The 26,608-nt window shown below is 46.8% G+C and overlaps 1 protein-coding gene across 2 annotated transcripts in view; it reads right to left on the bottom strand.

Moving 5' to 3' along the window:
* The window catches only part of RAI14 (retinoic acid induced 14), a 528,112-nt gene that overhangs the window by 143,418 nt on the left and 358,086 nt on the right, over positions 1–26,608 (bottom strand). For both annotated transcript variants that reach the window (XM_069627100.1, XM_069627101.1), the window contains exons 6-7: positions 21,698–21,755; positions 14,950–15,020 (exon numbers count right to left, since the gene is read on the bottom strand). In XM_069627100.1, the coding sequence (XP_069483201.1) occupies positions 14,950–15,020; positions 21,698–21,755 (129 nt within the window). The remainder of the gene's footprint in view (positions 1–14,949; positions 15,021–21,697; positions 21,756–26,608) is intronic.

Here is a 26,608-nt window from a genome sequence, read left to right as displayed (position 1 = left end):
CTTTCCTCTCCTTCCCCTGAAGCTCATTGTCTCCAGAGCCTTGGTTCTCTCTAGGCTGAACTATTGTAACAGCCTCTATCTAAATCTGCCTGCCTCTACTCTCCGCCCTCTGCAACTTATCCAGAACAGGACTGCGAGACTTGTCCTTGGCCTCAAGCCCAGGGATCTTATCTCTCCAGGACTGAAATCTCTGCACTGGCTTCCAGTGGCTGCAAGGATTAAGTTCAAAACCCTCTGCATTGTCCACAAGGCCTTCTGGAGCCTGGGGCCGCAATACCTTGAACTCTCCCTTCCTAAATATCTTCCTTCTTGAGCTCTTCACTCATCCGCCTCTAACTCTCTCAGTGTCAGTCGCTTCTCAAAGCAACGAGTTGGTGGTAGATCTCTCTCTTCGGCAGGGGCCTCCAACTGGAACAGCCTTCCTGCCACCCTGAAACTTGAGGAGAACCATCACTGGTTCCAGAAGCACCTCAAACCTTTCTCTTTGCTACTGCTTTCTCTCCCCCGCTCCCTTGCTGAATTCCTGACAGAAACTGCACTGGTTACCTGGCCACCCTCTCTGATCTCGGGCCCAGGCCCCGCCAGTTACCCACCTGCACTGCCTCCCTGGCAACCCCTGCACCTGGAGGACTGTCTTTTGTATCCCTACAGTTCCCCTACCAGCACTTATGTCTGCACTTACCTTGCACTTGCCACCAGCTGGCCGATTTATTTATCTCATTTATTCTTCTATCCCATGTACTGCACTTTCCCCTCTCCCTTCCCCCACGCACTTTTCCCTTTCCCCTTCCCATGCACTTGCATGATCTGAATGACAGCTGGCCTAGTAGGATCGTGGTCTGTCTTCCCTTGTTCCCCCTCCCTTGCCTCGGCGCGCCTTGAAACACTTGTGTATAGGCGCGTTATAATTGCCATATCATATCATATGTTTGGAGGCCGAAGACGGCAAAATGAAAAGTAGTTTGGTGATGCACACGGTAGCCTCACTATGCATAACACAGTACTGTTTGCAGTATAAAGCTTCTTAATGCCTAGAGGCTGGAAACCTCTGTACTCTAGCAGCAGGAGTGAAAGCGCAAAGACAAGTGCTGGAGAAGTGCAGTGGGGTGAGCGGCTGGGGGGCTGGGAACTAAGGTTTTGTTCTGGGGCCCGACAGGGTTGTTTGAATATGGGTTCCAAAAACTGCTCATTACAATCTCAGAAGTTCCTTCCCCTTCCTTATGCCCCGTGATGTCGCTTACAGACCCAAAAGTTGATCAAAATGCACATTTAGATACTGGATATGTGGAGGCGCACTCAATGTTATAAAGTTAATTGTAATAGTATATTGCAATTAAATAGTTCTTGAGTTTATCTTATGGGTGTTCCCAATTAGTAGAGTGCTTCCTCTACTTGAACAAATGTGAAAAACGAATGGTACAACGATAACCTCGTTGTGCAAACTGGGGCACGGCACAGGGCAAAACAAATTTTGCTACTCAAATCAATAAAAATCTTTAGAATATCCTGGTTCAATTAGTTATTCATTTTGGCCAGTTGGAAACGTATGAAAAATCTGTAAAAGATGTGATTGTAACTTGTTTTGTAAAAACATAAGGATTAATATGTCAATACCTTGTTTATGATGTATAACTTTGATTTTTATTACTAGGAAATGTGTGAAATACAAAAATAAATGTTTTCTTTCATATAAAGGAAGTGGAATGTGAATGAATATGAATGAATTTGCACAAAATGAATAACTAATTGAACCAGGATATTCTAAAAAATGTTATTGATTTGAGTATCAAAATTTGTTTTGCCCTGTGCTGTGCCCCAGTTTGCACAACGAGGTTATCGTTGTACCATTCTTTTTTCACAAAATGCACATTTACGCTAAGTCTACTAGTTGAATGCCTTGAGATACAATCTTCAGACAGTGGCTTGATAGCAGCTCTCCCCCAATATACGAATGATAAATGAGAAATCTGTGCCAAATGGGAAGATTACGCACTTCTTTTCGGTAGCTCTCTGTTCCAGCAAATAACTAATGGGCAGCCGATGGGTGTGCGATCCATTACAATTGTCATGGAAACTTTGCATGCATCCTGCTCACAGGACAAGAGGCCCCAATCAAAAACAGAGGATTCCTTCCTAAACCTCTAATACTGTTCAAACAGAGGTTGAAGGTAGGGAAAAGAGATTTTTGTCAAACACGTCACATTTATCCAATTTAGCTTTTAGCGAATAATACAAGTATGCCAATGTCTTCTGTAGAAGAGGGCTTGCTTTGTTCAACTCATACGTTTTCATGAGCAAAATGGATCTCTTATTGTTTTGCTGGCTGAGGCCAATTCTATGTCCACGTTACAGTTGGAGAAAGGAAGACACTCCTGATGGAGAGTTGGCCCCACAATGGGGTGATTTCCACAAAAACAAAAAAGGGGTGTCTAGTGCCTGTGTCAGAAATAGAGAAGACCTCTCTTTACTAGTGGAAGGAGTACGGTCTGCCTCAGTTGTGGCATTATCAGCAACAGACTTGTGCAAGAGTAAACAGAAAGGGACTAAAAAGAGGCTGATGGATAGCTCGAAGTCAAATTGCCTCAAACCCAAAATCCATAAAACAAGCTCGTGTAAAATTTCTCAGGACCTTGGACATAGCGACAAACAAAATAATGGATATTCCAGGGGAGAAGCAAGGACATGGCGTCCACCAAAGGAAAGGTGAAAGAATCAAATGAAAAGAAAATAAATGTCCTGAAAAAACAACAAGCCCTTGGAGACGTCCGCTTATAAAGTGCAGTCGCAATCTATTCTGCCTTATCTAATATGAGAATCTGAGGTGGCGCCCTTGCAGTCTCCCAATAAGTCGTCCATGTCTTTAGTTCAGAGTGTGTCTTGGAAAAACACCAGTGTGAAATGAACCACTCTGACCTTGCAGAGTCCAATTTGCTAAAATCTCCCATAAATTCAGGAAGTAGTTGGCAGGATAAATGGAGACATTCCACAGAGGAGTTTATGTTAAAGGATATTTGTACCGCACACTATCACCACCGGAGTGGTCCCCTGAAGCTCTCGCGGCTCCGAAAAGGGAAGGCAGGGGATGAGTTAGTGGGAATAAGTGGGAGAAGTGCAAGAGAGAAGTGATGTGCCGTTGGCAGCCTCAACCCGGTTAACACAGTCTGCTGGGCTTGGGGTGTTTTCTGGTCGGTAGCCGTCGTATGCTGTTGTGTGAGTCTATGTGTGGTTTGTTTTGTTGTTGCGGTGATGTTTGTACGGTTTGTTGTGCTATAGGGTTGTGGTTGTGTTTGGTTAGAGTTTGAGAGATGTATGCAGAGGGGTGAAAGTGTTTGTGGATTGGTTTTTGACATCATTGTTAGATGTGATGTGTTGAACTTCCACGTGCTTTCCAGGTGTGGCGCGTGAGCACCACTGCACCTCTATCCCGGTACGGCAATGGCCGACATTCACAATCCCTTCCATCTAACACGCCCACCAGTATTCACAACTGTGACCAAATTCGGCCTCTGCCCACCTTTGAAAACTTGTCTATATGTGAGGCAAGCAAGTGTTCGCGATTCCATCCAAGTCTGGCCTCGATAGCATTCCCAATGCAGTTCAGACGCGGTATCGGTTGAAAACAACCATTACTCTGTCTAGATGTATCAGTGGTTGGCATTCACAGTCCTATCCGGCGGCTCACGCACGCTACCGCTCACAACCCCGTCCAAGCGCGGTACATGCCAAAACTCACAACTATGTCCAGGGGAGTCACCTGCTATCATTCACAACTCTGCCCGGGCCCAGTGCATGCCAGCATCACCACTCCGTCCAAATGTGGCAACTGCTAACATGCACAATTTCATCCAAGTATGGCGCTTGGTGGAGTATAAGGAATGGGTGAAGTTGTTAGATGGAAACTGACTGAAATCCATCCAGAACTGGCCATGGCAGTTAACCACCATAACTCAAAGATTGGGTCCTCTCATTCCCATGCCCAAAATGTAGCATGACCGGACAATTTAACCATTGTTAGTTAATATTTATGTTAAAGGTCATTTATACCAGAAGATGTAGAGTGAGAGTTGTGATGTCCTGTTGACAGCTTAAGTTCGGTTCACACCGTTTGCTGAGGATGGGTGTGATTTGCGTATTGGTAGACTCCCATGTGCTGTTGTGTGGGACTATGCAAGTTTTGTTTTGTTGTTGCAGTGTAGTGAAGTGAAGTGCATGCGGTTTGCTGTGCAAAGATGTGGTTACGTTTTTATAGCGTGTGAGAAGTGTATGCAAATGTTGAGGTTTTTGGCGGTTGGGCCAGTGGGGCTTTTTCTTACCTCTTTGCTTCGGACATTTGTGTTAGGCGGCTCTGCCCGTGCTATGCACTGGGGCATTTTGTGGTGGGTCATACTCTGGGTTCTGAGCATAGTGGTGGCTTGTCTCGGCAGCTGCCTAGTGGTCTGTGGGTAGGAAGGTCTCCCCTTGCCCCTGGTGGAGATGAACAAGTTATTTATTTTACCTGGTAACGTTCTTTCGATGGGATGTTCCTCTGACTTATTCCACATCTATGACAGTAATGACCACAGCTGTGCTGCTTCGGAAATTTTTTCGGCGTATGCGTCGTGCGTCGATCACATTGATACGCTGTCCCTCGAGGGCCTCCGTCGAGGGTCGATGTCACCGGATGATATATCCGCTCGGCGCCCGTAGCCTCAGTTGCAGTTTTTTCCCAGAATGTGTGGCACCAATCTCCTGCCAGTATGACTGCAGAAAGCCTTGCGGAAACGTAAGCTGCAATCGCATAAGAAATTCTGTAGAGGGGCAGGCTTGGAGGGTTCGATGTGGAATACGTCGGAGGAACATCCCATCGAAAGAATGTTACCAGGTAAGATAAGTAACTTGTTCTTCGAGGGGATTGTGTCCTCCGACGTATTCCACATCTATGACAGACTCCCAAAGCAGTACCAACATATGGAGGTGGGAAAAGAATTTACAAATTTAGAATTTTAGAATGCCCAATCAAATTGCTGAATATAGGACTGCCTTACCAAAGGCCAAATCCTGCCCATGGATGGAGTCCAGGGAATAGTGTCTCACAAAGGTATGGACAGAAGCCCATGTGGCTGTTTCGCAAATACTGCGAATCGGAACGCCCCTCTGTAGGGCTGTGGAAGCAGCCACACCCCTAGTAGAGTGAGCCCGTAAGCCTAATGGAGAGGCCTTACCCGCCAAACGGTAACACTCAGAGATCATCAAAATGATCTATCTGGACAAGGTCTGCTTGGAAACAGCCTGACCTAAACGCCTTCCAGCGTATCCAACAAAGCGCTGATCGTCCACTCTGACCCAGGACATCCGTGAAGATAGAAACTCAAAGCTCTCCTAGGATCCAACCTATGGAGCCTCTCCTCTTCCTTACCGGGATGCGGAGGAGGATAAAATGCTGGAATAATCACCTTCTGGCTTAAATGAAATTCCGACAACCTTCGGAAGAAAAGAAGGATGAACCCCAAGGACAACCCTGTCCTTATGGAACACCATGAAAGGTGGCTTGGCGGAAAATGCCTGCAGCTCACTCTGCGTGCAGAAGTAACCGCAACTAAAAATACAGTCTTAAAGGACAAGTCTCAGCTGGCAAGAATGTAAGAACTCAAACGGAGCTCCCATTAGGAACTTTAAAAGCAAATTCAAATCCCATCCCGGCACCTGGAAAGGCGATGGTGGAAACACATTAGTTAGCCCTTTTAGAAACAGAGAAATCAAAGGGATCTTAAAATAAGAACATTCCTCAGACGAGCGCTTAAATATGGACAGCGCCGCCAGGTACCCCTTAATGGTACCTACTTGCAGGCCCTTGTGGGATAACAAAAGCAAAAAAGACAAAACCAAGGGAATAGAACATTGGAAAGGATCCACATTCTGTACCCTGCACCAGTCGCAGAACTTCCTCAAACGGCAACAGTACAGGGATTTAGTTATGGGCCTTCTGGCCAAAAGCAATACCTCCATAACGTCTTCGGGGAGGTCCCAATCCTTATACCTCAGCTTTTCAGATACCAAGCATGAAGGCTGAGAGACTTGCCATCTGGATGCAGAACTCAACCCCCCTCCTGTGAGAACAGATTGTCTCCGTAGGGAAGACAACGTGGAGGGCAGATGGACAGGTCTAGAATGTCAGGGTACCACGCCCCCCTGGCCCATGCCGGAGCAATGAGGATCATCCGGGAACCGAACCTCCGTAACCTCTGCAACACTTGCGGAATAACGGGGACTGGAGGGAACGCGTACATCAGTGGGAAGGACCACTCCACTACGAACGCATCCCCTAAGGCTCCTCTTGGAGGAAATTCCCGTGAGCAGAATCTCTCGCACTTTTGGTTGACACTGGTGGCGAAGAGATCCACTAGTGGGGTTCCCCAAAGGCCGAAGATCTCCAAAAGAAATTCCTGAGCCAGCTCCCACTAGTGAGAGACCGTGCTTTGCCTGCTCAGAGCGTCCGCCCTCGCGTTTTCCTCTCCGGCCAGATGAACTGCCGAGATCGAAATCTCCTGCTGCATGGCCCAGAACCAGAGCTGCATCACCTCCCTGCACAATGGGAATGACCCTGCCCCCCACCCTTTTTGTTGAGGTAGCGCATGGCCACTGTATTGTCTGTCATAATCAGGACATCTTTCCCCTGCACAGACGGCAGAAAAGCCTTCAGGGCTAGCCTGACAGCCCGCAGCTCTAACAGATTGATGTGGAGTCTGGACTCCGACAGAGACCAATGGGCGCTGTCTGTCAGTTCGTTGGCATGAGCTCCCCAACCCGTGAGGGATGCGTCCGTCACAATCGTTACCTCCGGTCATGGTTGCCAAAATGGAGCACCCTTGATCAGATTGCCTTCTACGGCCCACCAAAGAAGATCCTGTGCGACTGAGGGTGGACTCTGAACGTCATCCGACATCCTGCCGGAGAACTGCGACCACTACATCTTGAGAGCCCACTGCAGAGATCTCATCTGCAGCCTGGCCTCTGGCACCAGGAAAATGCAGGATGCCATGATGCCGAGCAACCTCAAGAACTCGAACGCCGGGAGACGCTGGGCACGTTGAAACTTGTCCACCATCTGCAGAATGTGATGAGCCCTTACCTGGGGAGGCGAACACAGCCCCACGAATGTGTCGAGCACTGCTCCGATGTACTGGACCAGCAGGGTCGGCATCAAATGGGACTTCTTTAAATTGAGGGAGAAGCCCAGCTTGTGAAGGGAGAGGCAGGTAACGGACAGATGATCCAGGGCTTGCTCGGGAGAACACGCCCTGATTAACCAATCGGGAACGCGCACAGCAGTGGGAAGGACCACCCAACTACAAACGCGTCCCCCAAGGCTCCTCTTGGAGGAAATTCCCGTGAGCAGAATCTCTCTCACTTCCGGTTGACACTGGTGGCAAAGAGATCCACTAGTGGGGTTCCCCAAAGGCCGAAGATCTCCAAAAGAACTTCCTGAGCCAGCTCCCACTAGTGAGAGATTGTGCTCTGCCTGCTCAGAGCGTCTGCCGCCGCGTTTTCGTCTCCGGCCAGATGAACTGCCGAGATTGAAATGTTCTGCTGGATGGCCCAGAACCAGAGCTGCATCGCCTCCCTGCACAAAAGGGAATGACCCTGCCTCCCCCTTTTAGTTGAGGTAGTGCATGGCCACTGTATTGTCTGTCATAATCAGGGCATTCTTCCCAAGCACAGACGGCAGAAAAGCCTCCAGGGCTAGCCTGACAGCCCGCAGCTCTAACAGATTGATGTGGAATCTGGACATCAATCTGAAAGAACACGCCCTGATCAACCAATCGTCCAGGTAGAGGTAGACGTGAATCCCCCCCTTTCCTGAGATACGCTGCCGCCACCACCATCAGCTTGGTGAAGACCCTCTGGGCGGAGGTCAATCCGAACGGCAGGACCTGAAACTGAAAATGCGAGTCACCAACCACGAACCTCAGGTACTTCCTGTGCTTTGGATGAATCGGCACATGACAGTAAGCATCCTTGAGGTCTAGAGACACCAACCAATCTTGCTGTGGATGGGATTGAGGACTTGAGAAAGAGTTACCATCTTGAACTTGTCCTTCCTGAGGAGCCTGTTCAGCCCACGCAAGTCCATGATGGGTCTCAATCCCCCGTCTTTTTTTGGGATCAAAAAATAAGGGGGAATACCATCCCTTGTTCCTCTCTGCTACAGGCGCCAGTTCTATGGCACCTTTCTCCAGCAGGGATAGGATTTCCTGCGCAAGGAGCGGATACGGACGCTTCAAAGAGCTTCCCCGGTGGATTGTCGTGAGGCCTCTGCCGAAAGTAATGGCACGCCATTCTCCAAGATCCTGTGCCAATCTGCCCCAACCGGTGAACCATGGGACATGGCCTCATGACTGAGCGGCTGCAGCAGTGCCTGAGGGCAAAGAGGCAACTGCCCAAGCGGCTTTGGCACCTCGAGTACCTTGCTTTCCACCTCTGGTACTCCTACGGTGGCCCCTTTGGCAGCTCCTCTCGATCTACCAAAGGAAGAGTAGTATCGAAAGGAACCTCCCCTCCATTGCTGTCCCCTAGGACAAAGGCAGAGGTTGACGTACTGCAGCGCTCAAAGACTTTGCTGCAGCTTTGGAGGTCTGCAACCTCTCAAGGCTCTCGTCAGCCTTGATGCCACAAAGATGGACACCAGCAAAGGGCATGTTGAGAAGCCGGGATTGCACATCAGGAGCAACCCCCGACTTCCACAACCACGCAAACCTGCTTATCACGGTGCTCGCAGCCATGGACCAGCTGACAGTCTGCCATGTCCAGCCCCGACTGAATGGATTCAAACATTGCTTCCTTGCCATCTTGCACGAGGGCTAGAAACCATCCTGTTCTTCCCCTTCGGGAATATGCTCAGCCGCCAAAGATGCACAATTCCACAGAATGTGAGTGAATCTTGCCAAGGCACAAACGGAGTTGGCTGCCTTTAAAGCCATACCCCCAGAAGAAAATACCTTCTTCGCCCAACCATCAAAGCGCTGGTCATCCCTATCAGGAGGGATGGTAGGGTATGCAGCCTGCTTCACTGGGGCCATAGCCGCCTGCACCATCAAACTCTCCGGAGTGGGGTGCATTGACAAGTAGCAGGGGTCACCACTGGCTGGAGGGTATTTTTTTGGAAGCGACTTATTCACTGCCAGGAGACCCTCCGGAGCAGTCCAAGCCGCTGCCACCCTTATTTGCAAAGCCATATGAAATGGCAACACCGGGTCAGTGGGTGGACCTTGGTCCAGGATATCTGTCACATCAACCTGAAGAAAATCAACAGATGGAGCAGACCACCCCAATACTCAGTCACCCTAGACATGAGACGTTTATACGAGGATACGGCATGTGTGCCAGGCTCAGGCCTGCCAAACTCAACCTTCAGAGAGGTGTCAAGACCACTGGCATCATGTAAGGACTGACGGAGGTCTTCCATTTGACTGTGACCAGGCAACAGGTCATCAGGAACCTCAGGAGGCACCACCACCTCCTCACCAGACCCTTCATCCACCTCCGGAATGTAATCCAAAGGTTGGATTAAATCAATCCTGGGGGGAGGAACAGAGAAGTGCTCAAAATCAGGCCACACTGACTTACTGAGAGCCTTCCTCCGAGTTTCCACAGCCCTCTGGGGCACCTCGGCAAATTCTCCTCAAAAGGCTTCGAGGGCGCCGACCGAATTGGTGTCGACCGAGGCGCCGATGACTTCGACAACTACTTCGAGCCCGGAGCCCCGAGAGTGTCCTTCGATGGCTCTGGCGCCGATGGAGTCGATGCCTTCTTGGAAGGCCTCACAGGTTAAGACAGTCTCAAGCGCCTCGAGGACCGGGACCTGGACCTGGACCGGCTATGGCGATCAACCTTGTCCGATCGGGACCTCGCCGGCTCCCGATGATCGCGCCGACCGCCCGAGCCCGTGTGTGGGGTGCTTGCACTCTCCTGGCCGCCAGCATGGCAAGCTTAGAGCACACACGCGAACCTATTGATTTATGTTTGCAGGGTTGTGATCGTAAGATCAGAGATCCACCTATAGTGCCAGGCACAGCTTCACAGCGAATGCCTGAGTGTGAATTGAGGACTGCAGATTTTTTGCACATAGAGAGCTTATTCCCCAGTTTTCTGTGGGACATTGCCTCCATTTACAAAAGGCATAGTGCCTGGTCTGCATTATCCGGGTCCCTGTGATATGGACTAGACTGAACTGTGTGGCCACCATCGATGGCCTGAGAGTGACCGAAACATATGTAGACATGATAAGCCTACATGATTCATATGTGGACTTGTGTATAAAGTGTAGATTCATCTGGGTTATACCATCAACTGTGTAAATACTTTGTGTTGAGCGATGAGGAAGTCTTTATGAGATTTGACCGCCCCTGTCGCTACCTCGTGTGAGTGTGAAAATGCACATTTGCTGGTGTGACTCTGTATGACTGATGGAAGAGTTGTTTTGTGTGTTTGGTTTCTTTGGTAATGAATTTAAATTGCCTATAGGATACGGTGTATTTTATGTGATTTTGAATAATCAGTGTATTGAATAAATATATTTTTGATAAGCACTTGAGTTAAGTGTTTATCCAGCTTCACCATCAAGGTTCAATTGTTTTGATTTATATTTGTATTTTGCCTGAAGAACCGGTTGATATACAGGCACCCTTATTAACGATTACTTTGAATAGCAGAGAGGCAGGAGTAGAGCTTGAGGTGTATGTCAGGGGTAAAGGAAGAAAAGGATAGAAAAACCTGGGTGTCGTCGGCATAGAAGGAGATGCCAAAGGAGGAAATAATAGGAGCAAGTAGAGAGGTATAGAGTGAGAAGAGGAAAGGGCCAAGCACGGATCCTTGTGGGACACCGTAGTTAAGAGAGTGGGTGGGGGAGGTGTTGTACCCCAAGCAACTGAAAAGGTGCGATTGGATAGATAGGTCGTGGACCAATTAAGGACAGAGTCTGTGAGGCCGAAGGAAGAGAGAATCGAGATGCAGAGAGTGATCAACATTGTCAAAAGCTGCTGAGAGGTCAAGAAGAATGAGAATGGATAAGTCTTTAGAGTAGCGAGCAGAAAGGAAGGCGTTACGAACAGAGATGAGAGCAGTTTCAGTGGAGTGGTTAGGGTGAAATCCAGAATCGGTAGTGGGGAGGATAGAGAGATTGGAGACGAAGGCGGAAAGTTGTGACTAGACAAGTCGTTCAAAGAGCTTTGACAGGAAGGGTAAGAGATGGAGTGAAAATTAGAAGCCATCTGGGGCTTGGCTGAGGGTTTTGTTCAGGATTTGGATGATAGTTGCATGTTTGAAGGTAGAGGGAAAGATAGAGGTGGAGAGACAGGTGTTGAAGAAGGACCGAAGGTAGGGTATAAGGATGGGGTACATTTTTGGAATGAGAGAGGTAGGAAGGGGGTCGGATGGGGCGGGGGTAGGGTGAGTTTTAGACAGGAGGAGGGAAACCTCAGATTGAGTGACAGGAGTGAAGGAGAACATGGTAGAGGATGGAGTAGTGGGAGGCGGTGAAGGGGGAAGAGTAGGAAGGGGAACTAGGAATGGTTTGATGAAGAGTGTGGACCTTGGAAGAAATTAAGTTTGCCAGATCAGGGGCAACAAGAGGAGAGGCAATGGAATGGTTGGGGGTAAGGGAAAGAGAAGGTGATTCAGGTTTTGGAAGATTCAGCGAGGGTGAGAGGATTGAGAGTGGAGAAGGTCACAGAAGTAAGTGCGTTTGGCAGAATTGAGGCAGTTATAGAGAGTGTGGTATGAGAAGTAGGTGGATTGGTTAGTAGGAGAGCGATGTTTAAGTCACCGCCTTTCAAGGCGTCTGAGGAGGCGGCACATGGAGGAAAGGTGAGAAAGCCAAGGTTGGGCAGGTGTGCGATAGAGGTGGAAGGAGGTGAGAGGGTAGAGATGGTCGGGGCTGGAGGTGAGGGAAGAGGATAAAGCGGAGGAAGCCTCATTTGCGGAGAGAGTGGAGAAGGGGGAGGGAGGAGGAACAGGAGGCATAGAAAAGAGAAGGATTAAAGTTACGCAAGTCACGGCACAAAAAGGAGATGGAGGGAGAGGGGGGAGGAGAAAAGGAAGGGGGAGAGAGGGAGATAGAGTAAAGAGTGGTCAGATAGTTAGAAAGGGTGGATATGAGTGAAGTGTTGAAAGAGGAGATCAAGATGAGGTCTAGAGTGGAGCCGGATGAGTGTGTGGGTGGGGGGTGAGAAGGTAGCAGTCAAGAATAGGTAGGAGAGGAGAGATAGGGGAATAGTGGAGAGATGTAGGTTAAAGTCACCAAGAAAGATTAGAGGTTACGAGGTTAGAGGTTACAATTTATTTGACTAGACTCCACTTGGACGTTATTATTATTATTATTTGATGGTCGTAGCTTGCTCTCATCTTAGCTTTAGGCTTAGATTAGGCGTTTATCTCACCCATTTTACAGTTCAATAAACACCCTTTAACTGTGATCCCTTGTGTCCGTCTTACTTTGATACCATGCCTTCCTTACAGAACCCTTGCAGATCATGGAAACTCTGGGGAAGACTATGCTATGCTTGTTTTGGAGATAGGCCTAAAGGTGTTTCCCGCACATTAAAAGTCTTTTCTTTCTCATCTGGAAACCAATATGCTATAGGGGTAGGCAAATATCTAGAAAAGTGGACATGTGGTTAGTGCAGGGGCTCACCATTCATAATTATGGAGATATTCTGGGAGACATTCTCAGCTGTCGAGAAGGAATTCACCATGCAAAGTCCCCTAGGTTCATCTCCGCTAGGCACTCATTCAATAGATATAGCTGGCTTACATTTTGTTTTAAAGATATCTCCATGAAGAAATAAGATGCCTTAATAAGGATGCTAGCATGGGGGCCCTTGGTAAACCGGAAACCAGAATAAGGACAAAACAGCAATACAAAAACTAGCTAAAACAATATAAATTAACTCTCAATCACATGACTGTTCTTAAAGGTTAAAAATACTTGGGATAAAGGTGCAAGGAGATTCTGGGACCTCATTAAAGAGACAGGAACAGCTCAGACTGTTTTACAGGTCAGTCTTGTTCCTGAAGCATGATGGCTGTTTTATATGAATTCAGAATTTGGCTATAATCCGGGAACTTCCTTGAGTTTAGCAATGATAAATTGCCAGCCTAAGGTAATGTTTTCTCGCACAGGGACATAGATCGAAGAATTATAGATTATAAACCATCAAAGACTATTGGCCTGGATGGCTTGGAAAGCTTTATGCTAAAACATAACTCATACACATGGGCAGAAGCTGTTCCACTTTGTTCAACTGGTAGAGAGTGATTTAACCTTGTTGGAAGGCCTCTTATGGAAAAAAAACGTGAATCTCTCATCAAGTCTCCCTATGGTCACAATAATACTAGAGTTTGGTGTACAATCTATTTGGGCAACAAATTGAATATATTGCAAAAGATTCTAGATCCTCCCAGACAATCCTTTTTATGAGAAGCTAAAATATTCTGGAGTTAGGGATTATCTTGGGGAAATAGGTACAGAGCCGGAGGTATTGGTGCAGAAGCGTGTGAAAATAAAACAGAAACTAATCGAATAGGATTGGCCGACGCAAGTGGAAAATGGGGCCAGCCAAGTATGCTTTTTATTTGAATATACGAAAACTATTAAGATTTATACTACTTTGCCTATGCATGGGGCAGGCCAGTTTGTTGTTCAAGCTTTATGAGATGTAGACTGAACCAAAGATGTTTGGGGGCCTCGATGTTTAGGGTCCTAGAAGCGGAATAGAAAAGGTTGTGCCAGGATAGGATACAAAGAAATTGGAACACTGGAAAAACCTAATCTTTAGAATTTGAAGAGGTGAACGAATTGTGTTATCATCGATTTAGGCCCATTGATTAAAAGTTAAGAGTCGTGAATGGAGATGTATTTTGGAGTCAACTGTTAAATGGCTCCAAAGTTTAAATGATGTCACTAGTGCACGTTATTAAAGTCTGTTTGTGAACTATTAGGAGAAAAGTGATTAACTGTCACTTAAGTTATGGATCAAGTGTCAATGAAGAAAGAGCACTTTGCACTATTTTGAATTGTTGGTGAACCATCGTTTTTGTGAGAAATTATACATGTTGGCATCAAATTGATTGATTGTATGGCATTGTGATGAATGGTTTTCTTTTAATATGATGTCTGAATAAAGGTTTGCAATAAACCATATATATAAATACATTTGTTTTTAAGTATTGTAGCAGCAATAACCTGTAAGCCTTGGAGGTCAGGTGAAGGGAAGGTAGCCTGACCATCGGATCAGGTGTGCAGTCAGCAGAGGCAGCCGTGTACCATGAAGCATAAATAACATTGGCAGAAATAACCTGTAGGCCTTGGAGGTCAGGTGAAGGGAAGGTAGCCTGAACATCGGATAAGTTGTGCAGTCAGCAGAGTCAGCCATGTACCACGAAGCATCAACAGCACTTTGTGCTAGCTCTCCAAAGTGCTGGGTGTAATTAGCCTAGGAAGAGCAAGGCGAAACTAGCAGCAACAGGGTTACACATGTTAATGCCATTATACTCGATAACAGACTGCCAAAGGCCAGCTGATCCAATTTAGGACCATTGAGATGAGAAAAGCACAACACAGGGTCAGGATAACCACTAGAACTCAAGAAGGGCCTCTACAGTCAAGACCCGAACATACGCAGGTCTGAAAGATTACCTGTATTTGCTGAAAAAACAGGACAAACATTTAGTGCAGCAGGTGTAATATCATATTGGGGCAGAGTATAAAACATATTTCACAAATAATAGCTGCCATCGCTTTTTCTTTCCGTACAATGTTCTATGGATCACCTGTTATTCACAGCAGAGCAAGTGCAATTAGAATTAATGGCTGCTAAGATTGCAATCTAAACTCACAACTGGCCGACACTGGTCCCTTTGTGTAATTACAAGGCACAGTTTAATTAGTTTACATTGATGATAACAGGTACTTACTGTGTCTTTGACATTGAGGGGGCATTTGTGTTCACACAGGAGCTGAACTATTGGAAGGCAGCCGCTTGCAGCTGAAACACAAATACAAGTGCAAATGTAACCCATAGTGCAAAAAGGTGAGCAACGTACAGAGTCCCACAAAACTCATGAAGGCGAGTGGCATACAGAGCTTCACAAAGCTCAAGAAGGCGAGTGGCATACAGAGTCCCGCAAAGCTCAAGGCGGCGAGTGGCATACAGAGCTTCACAAAGCTCAAGAAGGCGAGTGGCATACAGAGTCCCGCAAAGCTCATGAAGGCCAGTGGCATATGGAGTCCCACAAAGCTCATGCAGGCGAGTGGCATACAGAGTCCCACAAAGCTAATTAAAAAAACTTTTGGCTAGTAGGTTTGCAAGAAAGGCATTTTATCACCAGGAACTGGAATTCTTAAAGAAAATCGAGGTAGGAGGGGCTGATTCCACTGCATGTGTCTCCAATGCAGTGGGTATGAAATGACATGTTATGTTATTTTGCATTTATATAGCGCCTTATATACCATTGGTATGGTCTGAAGGCACCAGTAGGTTGAACGCCCTTGGGAACCGAAGTTCAGGTCAGTAGAGAGAGTCCAAAGGTGTATGTGCGCACCAGGTATGTGTGCAGCTGGTGCGGAATTCGTGTGGTAGCTGCTTCTTAGCGGTAAGTGTGGTGGTTGAGAGATCAGGAGTATGTGTTCGCTCTGGCAGGATTTATCCAGACTGAGTGTGGCTGTGTTAGGCCTGAGGAGAACGCCTGGCTGGGGGTGTGAAACCAGCAGTATTTACTTAGAGTGATGGGGAGTGAGCGGGAGATGTTGATATGAGAACAGTTATACCGAATGGTGTCATAGTATCTCTGTGTTCTAGTTGAGTGGTGGTGTGAAGAAGAGAGTAAGCGTGGGGTGTGGTATGATATATGTTCTTTCAAATGTTCCCTGCATTCCAAAGCATATTATGTACGTCACGCGATTCTATGCGATCAGGTCCATTCTATGCATTTTTATTCATTTCAGGCGTTCAAGATTGCCCTACAAACTCCTGTCTGCTCGACACACTCACGCACTCTAGTCCACCTTGCGTGCTCTAGTCTATCCCTCATTCTCCAGTGTGCCCCATTCCATACGCATGCGCTCCGGTCTACCCCGCGCATGCGCTCGGTCTACCCCGCGCATGCGCTCCTGTCTACCCCGCGCATGCGCTCCTGTCTACCCCGCGCATGCGCTCCTGTCTACCCCGCGCATGCGCTCCTGTCTACCCCGCGCATGCGCTCCTGTCTACCCCGCGCATGCGCTCCTGTCTACCCCGCGCATGCGCTCCTGTCTACCCCGCGCATGTGCTCCTGTCTACCCCGCGCATGTGCTCCTGTCTACCCCGCGCATGTGCTCCTGTCTACCCCGCGCATGTGCTCCTGTCTACCCCGCGCATGTGCTCCTGTCTACCCCGCGCATGTGCTCCTGTCTGCCTAAGCACTCACCCGCTCTGTATACTCATCTGCTCTGTGCGCTCATCCATTCTGTGCGCTCATCCGATCTACACGCTCATCCGCTCAACGTACTACTCGTCCGCTCTACGTACTACTCGTCCAGGATATACACACATGCACCAGGAGTTTGCTTAATGACTATTGTGCAGGTGGGTTCATATCATTTGAGCCAGGACCTTGCCTTTGATAGTATCATTCGGACATAAAATATATTTCCATGGTTTTTTTTGCTCTTTGGGTGAAAAGGAAAAGAGAAAAGTTGATTTGCCCATCTGTAATAAAATTGGTGGCTGGTACAACAAAATAGAAATCTGATAGCAGGTGACTAAGAAATTGCAAGTTATTGTTTTGATCCATCTCTTTTAAAAGAGGCACAATGCGACAACACGTGCTCAGAGTGTTACTGGAGATTAAAACATCTGTCCAAAAGCAGAACATCTGTTTGGATTAACTTGAGTTCTATGCTAATAGATACGAGCAAGGTGACCGTGTACAGCACACAGTTATCCATTTGGGTAATAGAAAATAATCCTGAAATCAAGAGCTGGGTCATCTTTATCACAGTAGATTGCAAGACTAGTGCCCATAGTGTTCAGGCACTCAAGGAACCAGGCTTGCTGGGTAGGAGCCCAACCATGTGCACAGGACATTGAACTTCGACCGGCAAAAGCAGCTCAATACCATTAAAAACCAGAGGCAAACCCATAACAAGTCTAACGATGAGTCTAGCTTGTTGCACCGCAGAACCTCACTGCCATCTATTGCCATTGTCCACCTATGGTTCCCACCAGGTGACAAGCTTCCCCTACCCATGGGCATGAACGGTACTGGAAGCCTAGCCTGATTCTACTGCCTGGTGGCACTTGCAGCCCTCACTGTGCCTTCCAGTGCCTGGAAATATAGGAAGGTTACGCGGCAGCAGCTCTCTGCCACAGTGGTAGCCACAGCACTATTCATCCTTCACCCCCACTAAAACCTCACCGCCCCAATCTAGGTGTTATACTGGCCCCAATACACCAAAATAGCTACGTGAATTACTGGATACCACAAATATCAAAATGGCTCGTGTCAATTGTAGCTTTCCTCTCAAACATACGACAATTAAATAGCAACGGTAACATTGATCCCACTTGCTGTTGCTTCAAAGTGATCAATGAAAAGTCTGATACCTGACCGGCGTGATGTTCTACTGCCCGGATTGGTTAAAATACTTTTCAGGAAAGTAAGTATGTGAAAGGAGGACGATTCATCAGGCTCAACTTTCAGTGCACTGCTTCCACAGGCTGCAAACCAAAGTGGTTAGGGGGATTTACTCGCGATTCCTGCGGACATCATTTCTGAGTCCTGAGAAAAGGAGTCGATTAGTTAGATGCTGGGGAAACCAGCATCTCTAAAAGGGCATGTTAGGGAGAATTCTCAGAAATGTGCTCATTAACTCCACCTTAGAGACCCCCAGCAACTTTGCTGGATTTTGAGGACTTGATTTTGTCAACCTGGAGAGAGTGAGACCCTTTTCCCCACTCTCTAATATATTTGAATGTGATTTGGTACACTGTTTCTTTTGGTTGTGGAGTATGACAAACCCCATAGGCATCATTGTGTCACACATTGTGTCACACAGCACCTTCAGTGCAGTGTCACAGGAAAGTCTTTCAGATTTCCCAAAGGTTTAAATACCTTCTCTGGGATAAACTACTGTTTACCAGAGCAGTAAAGTGAAATTGGCTTTACTTACATTTGTAACTTTCTAGACCCAGCACACACTATCTTATAATAGGGTGCTGCAGGGGTTACCTAGTATCCCCTTTGTCTAGCTTCTCATGTAACATTTTTTGGTACCCTTTTCTCATTGAACAGCTGGTGGCAGTGGTTTCGTTTTAACTACCGTGGTGTGCTTTTACCGCGGGCTGCGTTCACAGCTGTAGTAAAGCACCAAAGGGTGCCATTTTTGTCAAAATGGCCCCGGTCTTCTTTTTTCGCCATTTCTTTAAGTAAAGGCCCTTCTTGAGATTTACTCTGTGCGCCTAACCAGGTTTGGTCCCATTGTTTGTTTTGCCTTTGTTGGGATTCACGGGTGAAGCCCGCCTCTGACTCCAGGGTGTCTGGGGTAGGCAGGAAGTGAGGGAGGTGCCCGAAACTCCCTGTAGTTAGTCTCCTAGGAGACCCAAATGCACTCTGTGATGACTGGCTGGCTGACTGTCCGGCAAGGACAGCCACCCTGCTGGGTGACAGCTAGGCTGGAATGAATGGGAGAGAACTGAATAAAAGGTGAGTGTTTTGGCTTGGAAGGCATCCGTCGATCACTGGACGAAGTAACCGAAGAAGATCTTGAAGAGGACGCCTGCTGCAACTCCTGGACCATTGGTTTTGCCCGGTGAAACCCTGCTGCAGTGCCAACTTGCCAAGTACGCATCGATAGAGAAGCCCCTGCAAGGACGACTTCTCCCCTAGAGTTGGTGAGACCAATCAACTCCAAAGTAAGCCACCTGGACATCCATCTCGGAGTTGGTTGAATTTCCACAGAGTTGCTGCTGGAAACCGTATAGCCTGGGAAAGGAGCACAAGATTGTGTGCATTGCTTTTAAGCTGGCCTAGAGCTCTGGGAAGATCCTCCGGACTCTGAGGAAGCAGGACTGACCGAGCCTGAGCCCTCTCAACAGAGTGCGGGACCCCAGAAGCAAGAAACGTCCACCTTGACAGCCAGGAACCGCAGTGTTGCTATTTGCAGTAGACGCGAGGAGCTGAAACACTGAACAGCCACTGAAAGTGAAGTTTGACGGTTGCAAGTTTTGAGCATCCCAGTGAAGTGCAGGAGTCCCCCGACTCCTCCCTCTTGTACCCATGACTGAGGCCCAGGAACAGTGGGATCTGTGGAGTCATCTACTGCATCTTTCTCTTCATTTCTAAGGTACTGTAAAAAGTCTGAGAGAACTTAGCTCTTACTGTAGAGTTGCTTGCATCTTCTACTACTCACAAGTCTAATCAGCTTGTGGCCCTACACTTGGTTCTTCTTTTCTTCAAAGACTTCTAAAACATTGTGCAAAGACTTTCTACTTAACTACCAAGAAGTGCTTCAGCTCATGTAGACTTTTGCCTATTGACTTTGGCTTAGCCTCTTCCACTGCATGACTCTTATGGAGGATCTGAAAGTATTTGCCTGCTTAAGAATCTTTGTCGTCTTTTGTATGTTCTAAATAATCTTTTCCTTTGACTTATTACTATATAGTAAGTGGGTGGAGCTGGCCATGGGACATCATACCAGCTCCCCCGTTGGATGCTGTGGGACACCAGCATCAGGAGGCTCCGGGCCTCGGAGGTTGCACGGGTGGGGGCTGGCCATGTACATCGCACCAGCCCCATTTTACAGTGCTATGGGACACCAGCACTGGGGAGGCTTCAGAGCCTCAGTGATCGGCACGGCTGGCCGTGGTCCTTCATAGGATCCTGCCCTGCAGGCTAAACAGGGAACTTCAGGGCACCGGGGCGTGCAGGCCCTGTGTCTACAGGCCGGGCCTGCAGGCCACAATAAAAGACACACACACCAGTTAGTTTGTCATGGTGGCTGCGGCCGTTCTGCCGGCACGTGCCTGCAGGCTCCCTTTTATTATCTTGGGCCATGACATAGTCATGGTCCATCTTAAAAGGGTAACGCCGTACCAAGGTACACACCCCCTTAAAGAGGAAATACATATCGGAGGTCCATTCCGTAACATATATGATCCTAAACGCAACAGTGACTTATTAATGTCCGGAGCACCCTAGCAACTGAAGTCACCTGATGGTAGTGTCTGTGGGCCATCCCAAAAGGGTATCTACTGATTTAGAGATATTAAGAGTGTGTATTTCAAGACGTGTATTTGAGTGGTACTATTATATTGCTCCCTTCTGAAGAAGGCTTATTCTAACTGACTGATAAGTTAATAATTGTTTATTCAAGAAATCTTGAGTGTGAGAGTTATTTGAATACTTGTCACTGTGAATATCTGTGTAACTCCTCTACAGCTCACATGACCCCTCTTGAGATAAGCCTTGCTGCTCAACACGCTACCAAAACTGTGTAGTACAAGCTTATACCAAAGGTTGGGTTTCCTATACCTGTAGTCAGAGTTGTTTCTAGTGTTCCCAGAGGGTACTCCATACAAACTTTGCCTAACAGTGCACTACTCTACATGCCTAAAAAAAAGAAACACACAGCACCCTGCGCTACATCCAACACCTGCTACTCTACCATTCCACCAACATCAGTCTGTTCTCCTGGTCTAAATGCTGATCTCTGTTTACTTAACTCAATTTGACATGGTTTGGGGATTAGCATAACACACCCATTGCATGTTGCTTAATCCGATTTGTACAACACCGGTGTCATTTTCATCATTTTGCATGGTGCTTGCCCAACTCACCCTGGCCGTGTCACTGCATTTTTTGCGGGGTATGTTTTAGGGGCGATGCGGCATAGGCATGTATTCTAAATTGGTTTTCAGGGTAGTGAGGCGTGGGAGGGGTAAAATGGGTTTATGGGGACTTGCTCCCATTAAATATAAAGCAGAAATTGCGGTGAATCATCCAGTGCGGTGAGTTTCTCCTGATCTATTTCGCATTTCGTACTAAGACCTTTCAAGAACATAGATGAGTATCACTTCCTGTCTTTTTGGCTCATTCTCAATTTCTCATTAAAATCGTGGTTCTTAACAAAAAGGTACGAATATGCAATGTAAACTTCAGCAGAAGATTTTGCCTGTGTTTTCTGGGTCAACACCCACCCTTCACCCCAATAAGCCCAAACAAATTCTGAGTCAGGCCTATATGCGCTTTTTCTTTCTAGAGCCTAAGCTCTGGAGTAACCCGCCCATGTCAATTTAGGATACATAATCCAGGATGTTTCGTAAGGTGTCTAAGGCGGTTTTAAGTTTTTTTTAAATCGCTGGCTATTTTCACTGCAGCTATTTTAACCGTGGTGTTTTCATCCTGGCCGTTTCGGTAATTTTTTTTATAATGGGTGGATCCCCGCCCCCCACCCCAAGCCCTCATCTAACCCGCCCCCACTACATCACCCTGCCACCCACAATAATTCCCCACTCAAACACAACACACTTACAAAACAAACCAATACAAATCACAAAAAACGTCTGTGGTAAAAACACCACGGTTAATATAGCCACGGTGAAAATTGCTGTCTTTAAGGAATATCTGTTCAAATACCATTCAAGAAAAGTGAAGAACATTAGAACCAATCACTACATAAACGTACCTGCGTGATGTAAAGCGGTCTTTCCGGTGCTGTCCGTACATTCTGCTGGGCACTTAAACTGTGGGGTATAAAGAAAAGTGATCAGTGCGCAGTCGCATAGGGAGTATTCTGCGCTCAGTGACCATTTCCTCAAGAAATGAGATTACTCTGCACCTACGAAGACAAGACCCTTTCTAGGTCGGACTCGATCATCTTAGTCAAACTGTCAGCCTCCAGATGTTTTGGCAACAACTCCCATGGCTCTCTCTCCACCATCTACTAGCTGGGTCTGAGGGAGCAGGACAAAACATCTAGAGGGGGACAGGTTGGTGAACTACCCGCCCCACCCAGGGGACCTGGAGGACTACAATCAACTTCTCTAAAATGAAGAGCACTTCTCGTGTAACTGTTGCCTCGTGCTATTGGACTGGTCCATTCCACTTTTCCCCATCCAGTGATCGAATCCTTTTGCATCTATTAGAGAAACAAAGACCCAAACTGCCAACCAGCAGCCATGCAGGGCTTGTCATCCTACGCAGAATACAACACAGGTTTTTGAAATTATTGCTAACTTTTCTTTAAGAAATTGGCCAGACCAATACTAACAAAACAAATACTATTTATGTGAGTAAGGAAAAAGAATTATAAATAAATTTTGAGGTTTACAAAGTTAGATGTCAAGCATTGGAGGGCAGGGCCTTGCTTGATTGTGTCTGTTGCCACTCCTCCTTATAAATAGTATTTTTTCTACTTTTAACATGGACCCGACAGTTCATTAACAAAATAAAAATGACGAGAATGCATTGCTTAGAAATATTTTGCCATGACTCCCAAAAATGCTATTGAAAAAAAGTACATTTCGTGTTCTATGGAGGATGGTAGCCACAGGCGCAGTTTTGGCCACTGTTTTTCTTCTTTCATCAAAGTACCCCATCATCGCCTGTTTCAAGTAGTATTTTCTCCATTTTAATAGGGATGCCAGCCGAGAAGTGAAATGAAGAATGCCGACTTGCCGCCTCTCTCGTGTCCCTAAAGTAGATTTTTAGAAGTGATAAAAATGTATTGCTCCTTTCCATTTCTATAGGTTCGTGAGAAAACTTAAAATAATGGTCTTCAATTCTTTTAAATTTGCACTGAATATCTTATGGGGGACGCAGGTGCCTACAGAACTGTAGGCCCTTTTTGCCTTCTACGACCATCAACTTCCGTGTCAGCTATAATAGAGTCTGCATTTCAAAGGGGGACCGAATGGGTGTTTGAACAAAAGGGGAACCATTCTACATCCCATCAGCTGCACAATCTTCAGCCTTTATTAGTCACCGTGATTTGCAGATGGATAGGGGATACAGTTGTTCGATGTCACCTGGATTCGGGTGCAGCTATAGTTTGGGATGGAGGGGTAATCTGCTTTGGAAGGGAGAGGGGCATTTCCCCATGCATAAGCTTCTTTAAATAATGCCTTAATGTCTGCATTAAGGCTTGACTTTGCTAGTCGATCACTTTTGGAATCTCTACCTCATTACCCATCCTATCATTTAAGACTTTAACACTACCAAGGTGAAGCCCCAGAGAGTAATGCGAGCTTCTGGGTCTTTCCACCATGGTGGGATATCCTCCAACACGGGGACTTCATTTTGTGAGCAAAAAGTCACCTATTGTAACCATCTCTTATTTGGATTTTGACACATTTAAAATTTGAACCGTTGGGCAATTTGATGCTTCGCTGGCTCAGAGGACTAATTTCGTCTGCTGCCTGTGAAGCTGCCTTACTTTACAAACGGTTTACATGCCGCAGCATGTCTACTTCCTGCATGTTCTTTGCCCATGTAGCGGAACCCCTCCAGGATCTTACCAGGGAGTGTGTCTACTTCCTGCGTGTTCTATGCCCATGCAGCGGAACCCCTCCAGGATCTCACCAGGGAGTGTGTCTACTTCCTGCGTGTTCTATGCCCATGCAGCGGAACCCCTCCAGGATCTCACCAGGGAGTGTGTCTACTTCCTGCGTGTCCTTTGCCCATGCAGCGGAACCCCTCCAGGATCTCACCAGGGAGTGTGTCTACTTCCTGCGTGTCCTTTGCCCATGCAGCGGAACCCCTCCAGGATCTCACCAGGGAGTGGGTCTACTTCCTGCGTGTTCTTTGCCCATGCAGCGGAACCCGTCCAGGATCTTACCAGGGAGTGTGTCTACTCACCCTGATAGCCAGCATTTGTTACTTCACTTTTCAGGACATTCAGATAGATTCTCACATATCTTGCATATAATATGAAATGTGTCCAAACACTTAAGCTTGATGTTTCTAATAAGTGGAACCCAATATGAAAAAACAGGGATGCCATTTTAGAGAAATCCAGAATGTAAGACACACAGTTTGAGAAAGAAAGGATGTGCTTTTTCACACCTTCCCTGAACAGTCCAGGGTTTTTTCACATGTACAGTGCTCTTAAATTTCCACTGTTTAAACCAGTCTCATGTTTTTCCAACTACAATGTGTATTACCATTTTCCTGGGAGCCACAGTCAGATAAATGCTTGCAGTGATTGTGATGCGGAACCAGACTAAGAACAGCACTCTGCATCAGTGTATCAGACTAAAACATTGTTAGAGGTTTTAGTGTGTTTTTTTGCAGACTTCAACGCTGTGCTAGGGTCGTACAGTAGGTCAGCCAGAGTTACATAGGCCCAGTTGTTTTACTATGGTGGAACCAATGCAGAGGTATTCCCTTAGCTTCCAAGGTGCCATGTCCACATGTATACTAGTTGTGTCTCGTGTCTTACAGTGCCCGACTCGCATATAAAGTGGCAAAAACAAAAATACATTATCACGGTTGACTGGGCATGCCTCTTGTTCGATAATGGGTACCAATGAATTGTGCTCAGACATACAAAATCACCATCCATGATGCATGTGCGCTTACGCATTCAGGGTCCTGAAACATTGTGTGGACAGTCGGATGTGAAAGGTGCTCACAGCTGGCCACCTTCTGCCACCGCTGATGTGGTTGCCTTGATGGTCCTAGGCTAATAGCACCCTCAATGTATCCGAAGTTGGCCTTTTATGAAAGGTAAAAACATCTCGCAAACTATTGTTCTTCCAATAAATTAGTGTAAAAGGATCTTTTTTTCAGGTTTTTTGCAAGTGAATATCCTCAGATATATCATTATGGCTCCAAAGCGGGCCTTACGGAAATGGATTGCCATCGTGATGGCATTTTGCCTACTGGATGACACAGAATCCACTTCACTGCCTAAACATCACCTGCTTTATGCTCGCCTATTGGCCAGATCGCTGAAAGTGGTTTTATGTCATTATACTGGGATATTGTATACCGAATGTCCATATACCAAAACATATCTTGAAAACCTTAATATTGCATGCATTTTTTATTTTTTTAGTTGGTGAGGTTCCCCCTAAACACCGTTTCCGCCCCCTAAAAACCCATCCCGACCGTTTCCCAAAAGAATTAACCCTTTACCCCACCCTAAATATATTGCATATAAAGGTTTTCAAGTTAGACGTTTCGATATATGTCGGATTCGATACACAATATTCGATATATGCCATCTGTTAATCCCGTAACTGCATCCCCATCTCGCGGGTAAAACCTCTGTCAGGGCTATATGCAATTTCATCTAAATCCACGGCATCAGCTTGCTTGGCCATTTCTAATGTGCGCTTCCGCCACACATTCTGAGCAAAGGGAACCAAAAAAGACCTGCGTTTTTCATATTTTCGTAAAGTCATAACCAGGATTTTAGGAATAAAATCTGTTCTTTCTTTCTATGTAGTGCCATTAACGGAGGCAGGATGGGTTTACTACAACTAGCTGCAGCATGCCCAGTGTTCAGGTTATGGAGCCCCCGTGAGAGTCCAACTCCAATGCCGTAGTCATTAAAAGGTGCCAATGGAAAGACCAGTCACTGCATAGACCTCAGTATAGAGCACACTGTGGACATGCTCTCACTGGCCTATAGGGGATTAGGGCAATGCCCAACCAAACACACAAAATGCTAGCGTGGGACAGTTTTGGGGGTCAAAGTGGGCCACTTTTCTGGTTCATGTGGGCCAGTTTGATAAGTTACTCCACCATGCGGCTAGTAGTTTTGGCCAGAGTTGCTGAATAAATACTCTTTAGAATGTACAATTTGCATCACATTTCATCAAAAAACTCCCCCTTGGGTACTACTCAAACAGTCACAAAAGAAATGATTGGCCATTTGCAATTGTGGGCCACTTTTTCACTGGTGCCAAGGAGACAATTTTATGCCCCAGCCCGTCCCGGAATGTGGATCGTGAACATCATTGCTCCGGGTTAAGCTCCTTATTGGCCCCTGTGCAATCCTGCTCCCAGTCACTGGTCTTTCCAATGGCAACCATTTAGTGACTGCTGCACCAGCGCTGGACTCCCGGATGCCAGCAGCAGCATAAGCAAGGATCATTCATGCCCAAGCTCTATTTGTTGCTTAGACTCAATTTCCCCAAAAAGTCAACAATTCACCGTTATGGGGACCACATCCCATGCCCCTCTCTCTACCCGCTTCCACCTTTCTACGGTCCCTACTCGTTAACATACACATGTGTGCGCATTTAGTCAAGTCAACCAAATTGTAGATTTTCAATAAGGAGTCGGTGAAACAACTGCGCACCGATTTTCAGGCATCGATGTCTCAAAACATTATGCACAGCAAAAGCCCGAAGACTTAAAATACAGAATCAGGCAGACCACAACCATCAGCCAAGAAAAAGAATCCTTTCTATTCACAGGAAAAGCACACACAAAAAAGCCAGCATTGAAAGAGGTTTAGAAATGTACCACAGGGAGCCACGTATCTCATGCATGCAAAAGCCCGGCTGACAGTTTGGGGTGCTAGATTCATCCATGGGAGAGTAACGGAGCCTGAAGGAGGACCCGGTGGGGGTAGAGGGGGCTACTT

This window comes from Ambystoma mexicanum, chromosome 6p (genome assembly GCF_040938575.1).
Source record: "Ambystoma mexicanum isolate Mex_15411 chromosome 6p, UKY_AmexF1_1, whole genome shotgun sequence".
In the NCBI taxonomy this organism is placed as follows: domain Eukaryota; kingdom Metazoa; phylum Chordata; class Amphibia; order Caudata; family Ambystomatidae; genus Ambystoma; species Ambystoma mexicanum.
This window is presented reverse-complemented; position numbering and strand designations above follow the sequence as displayed.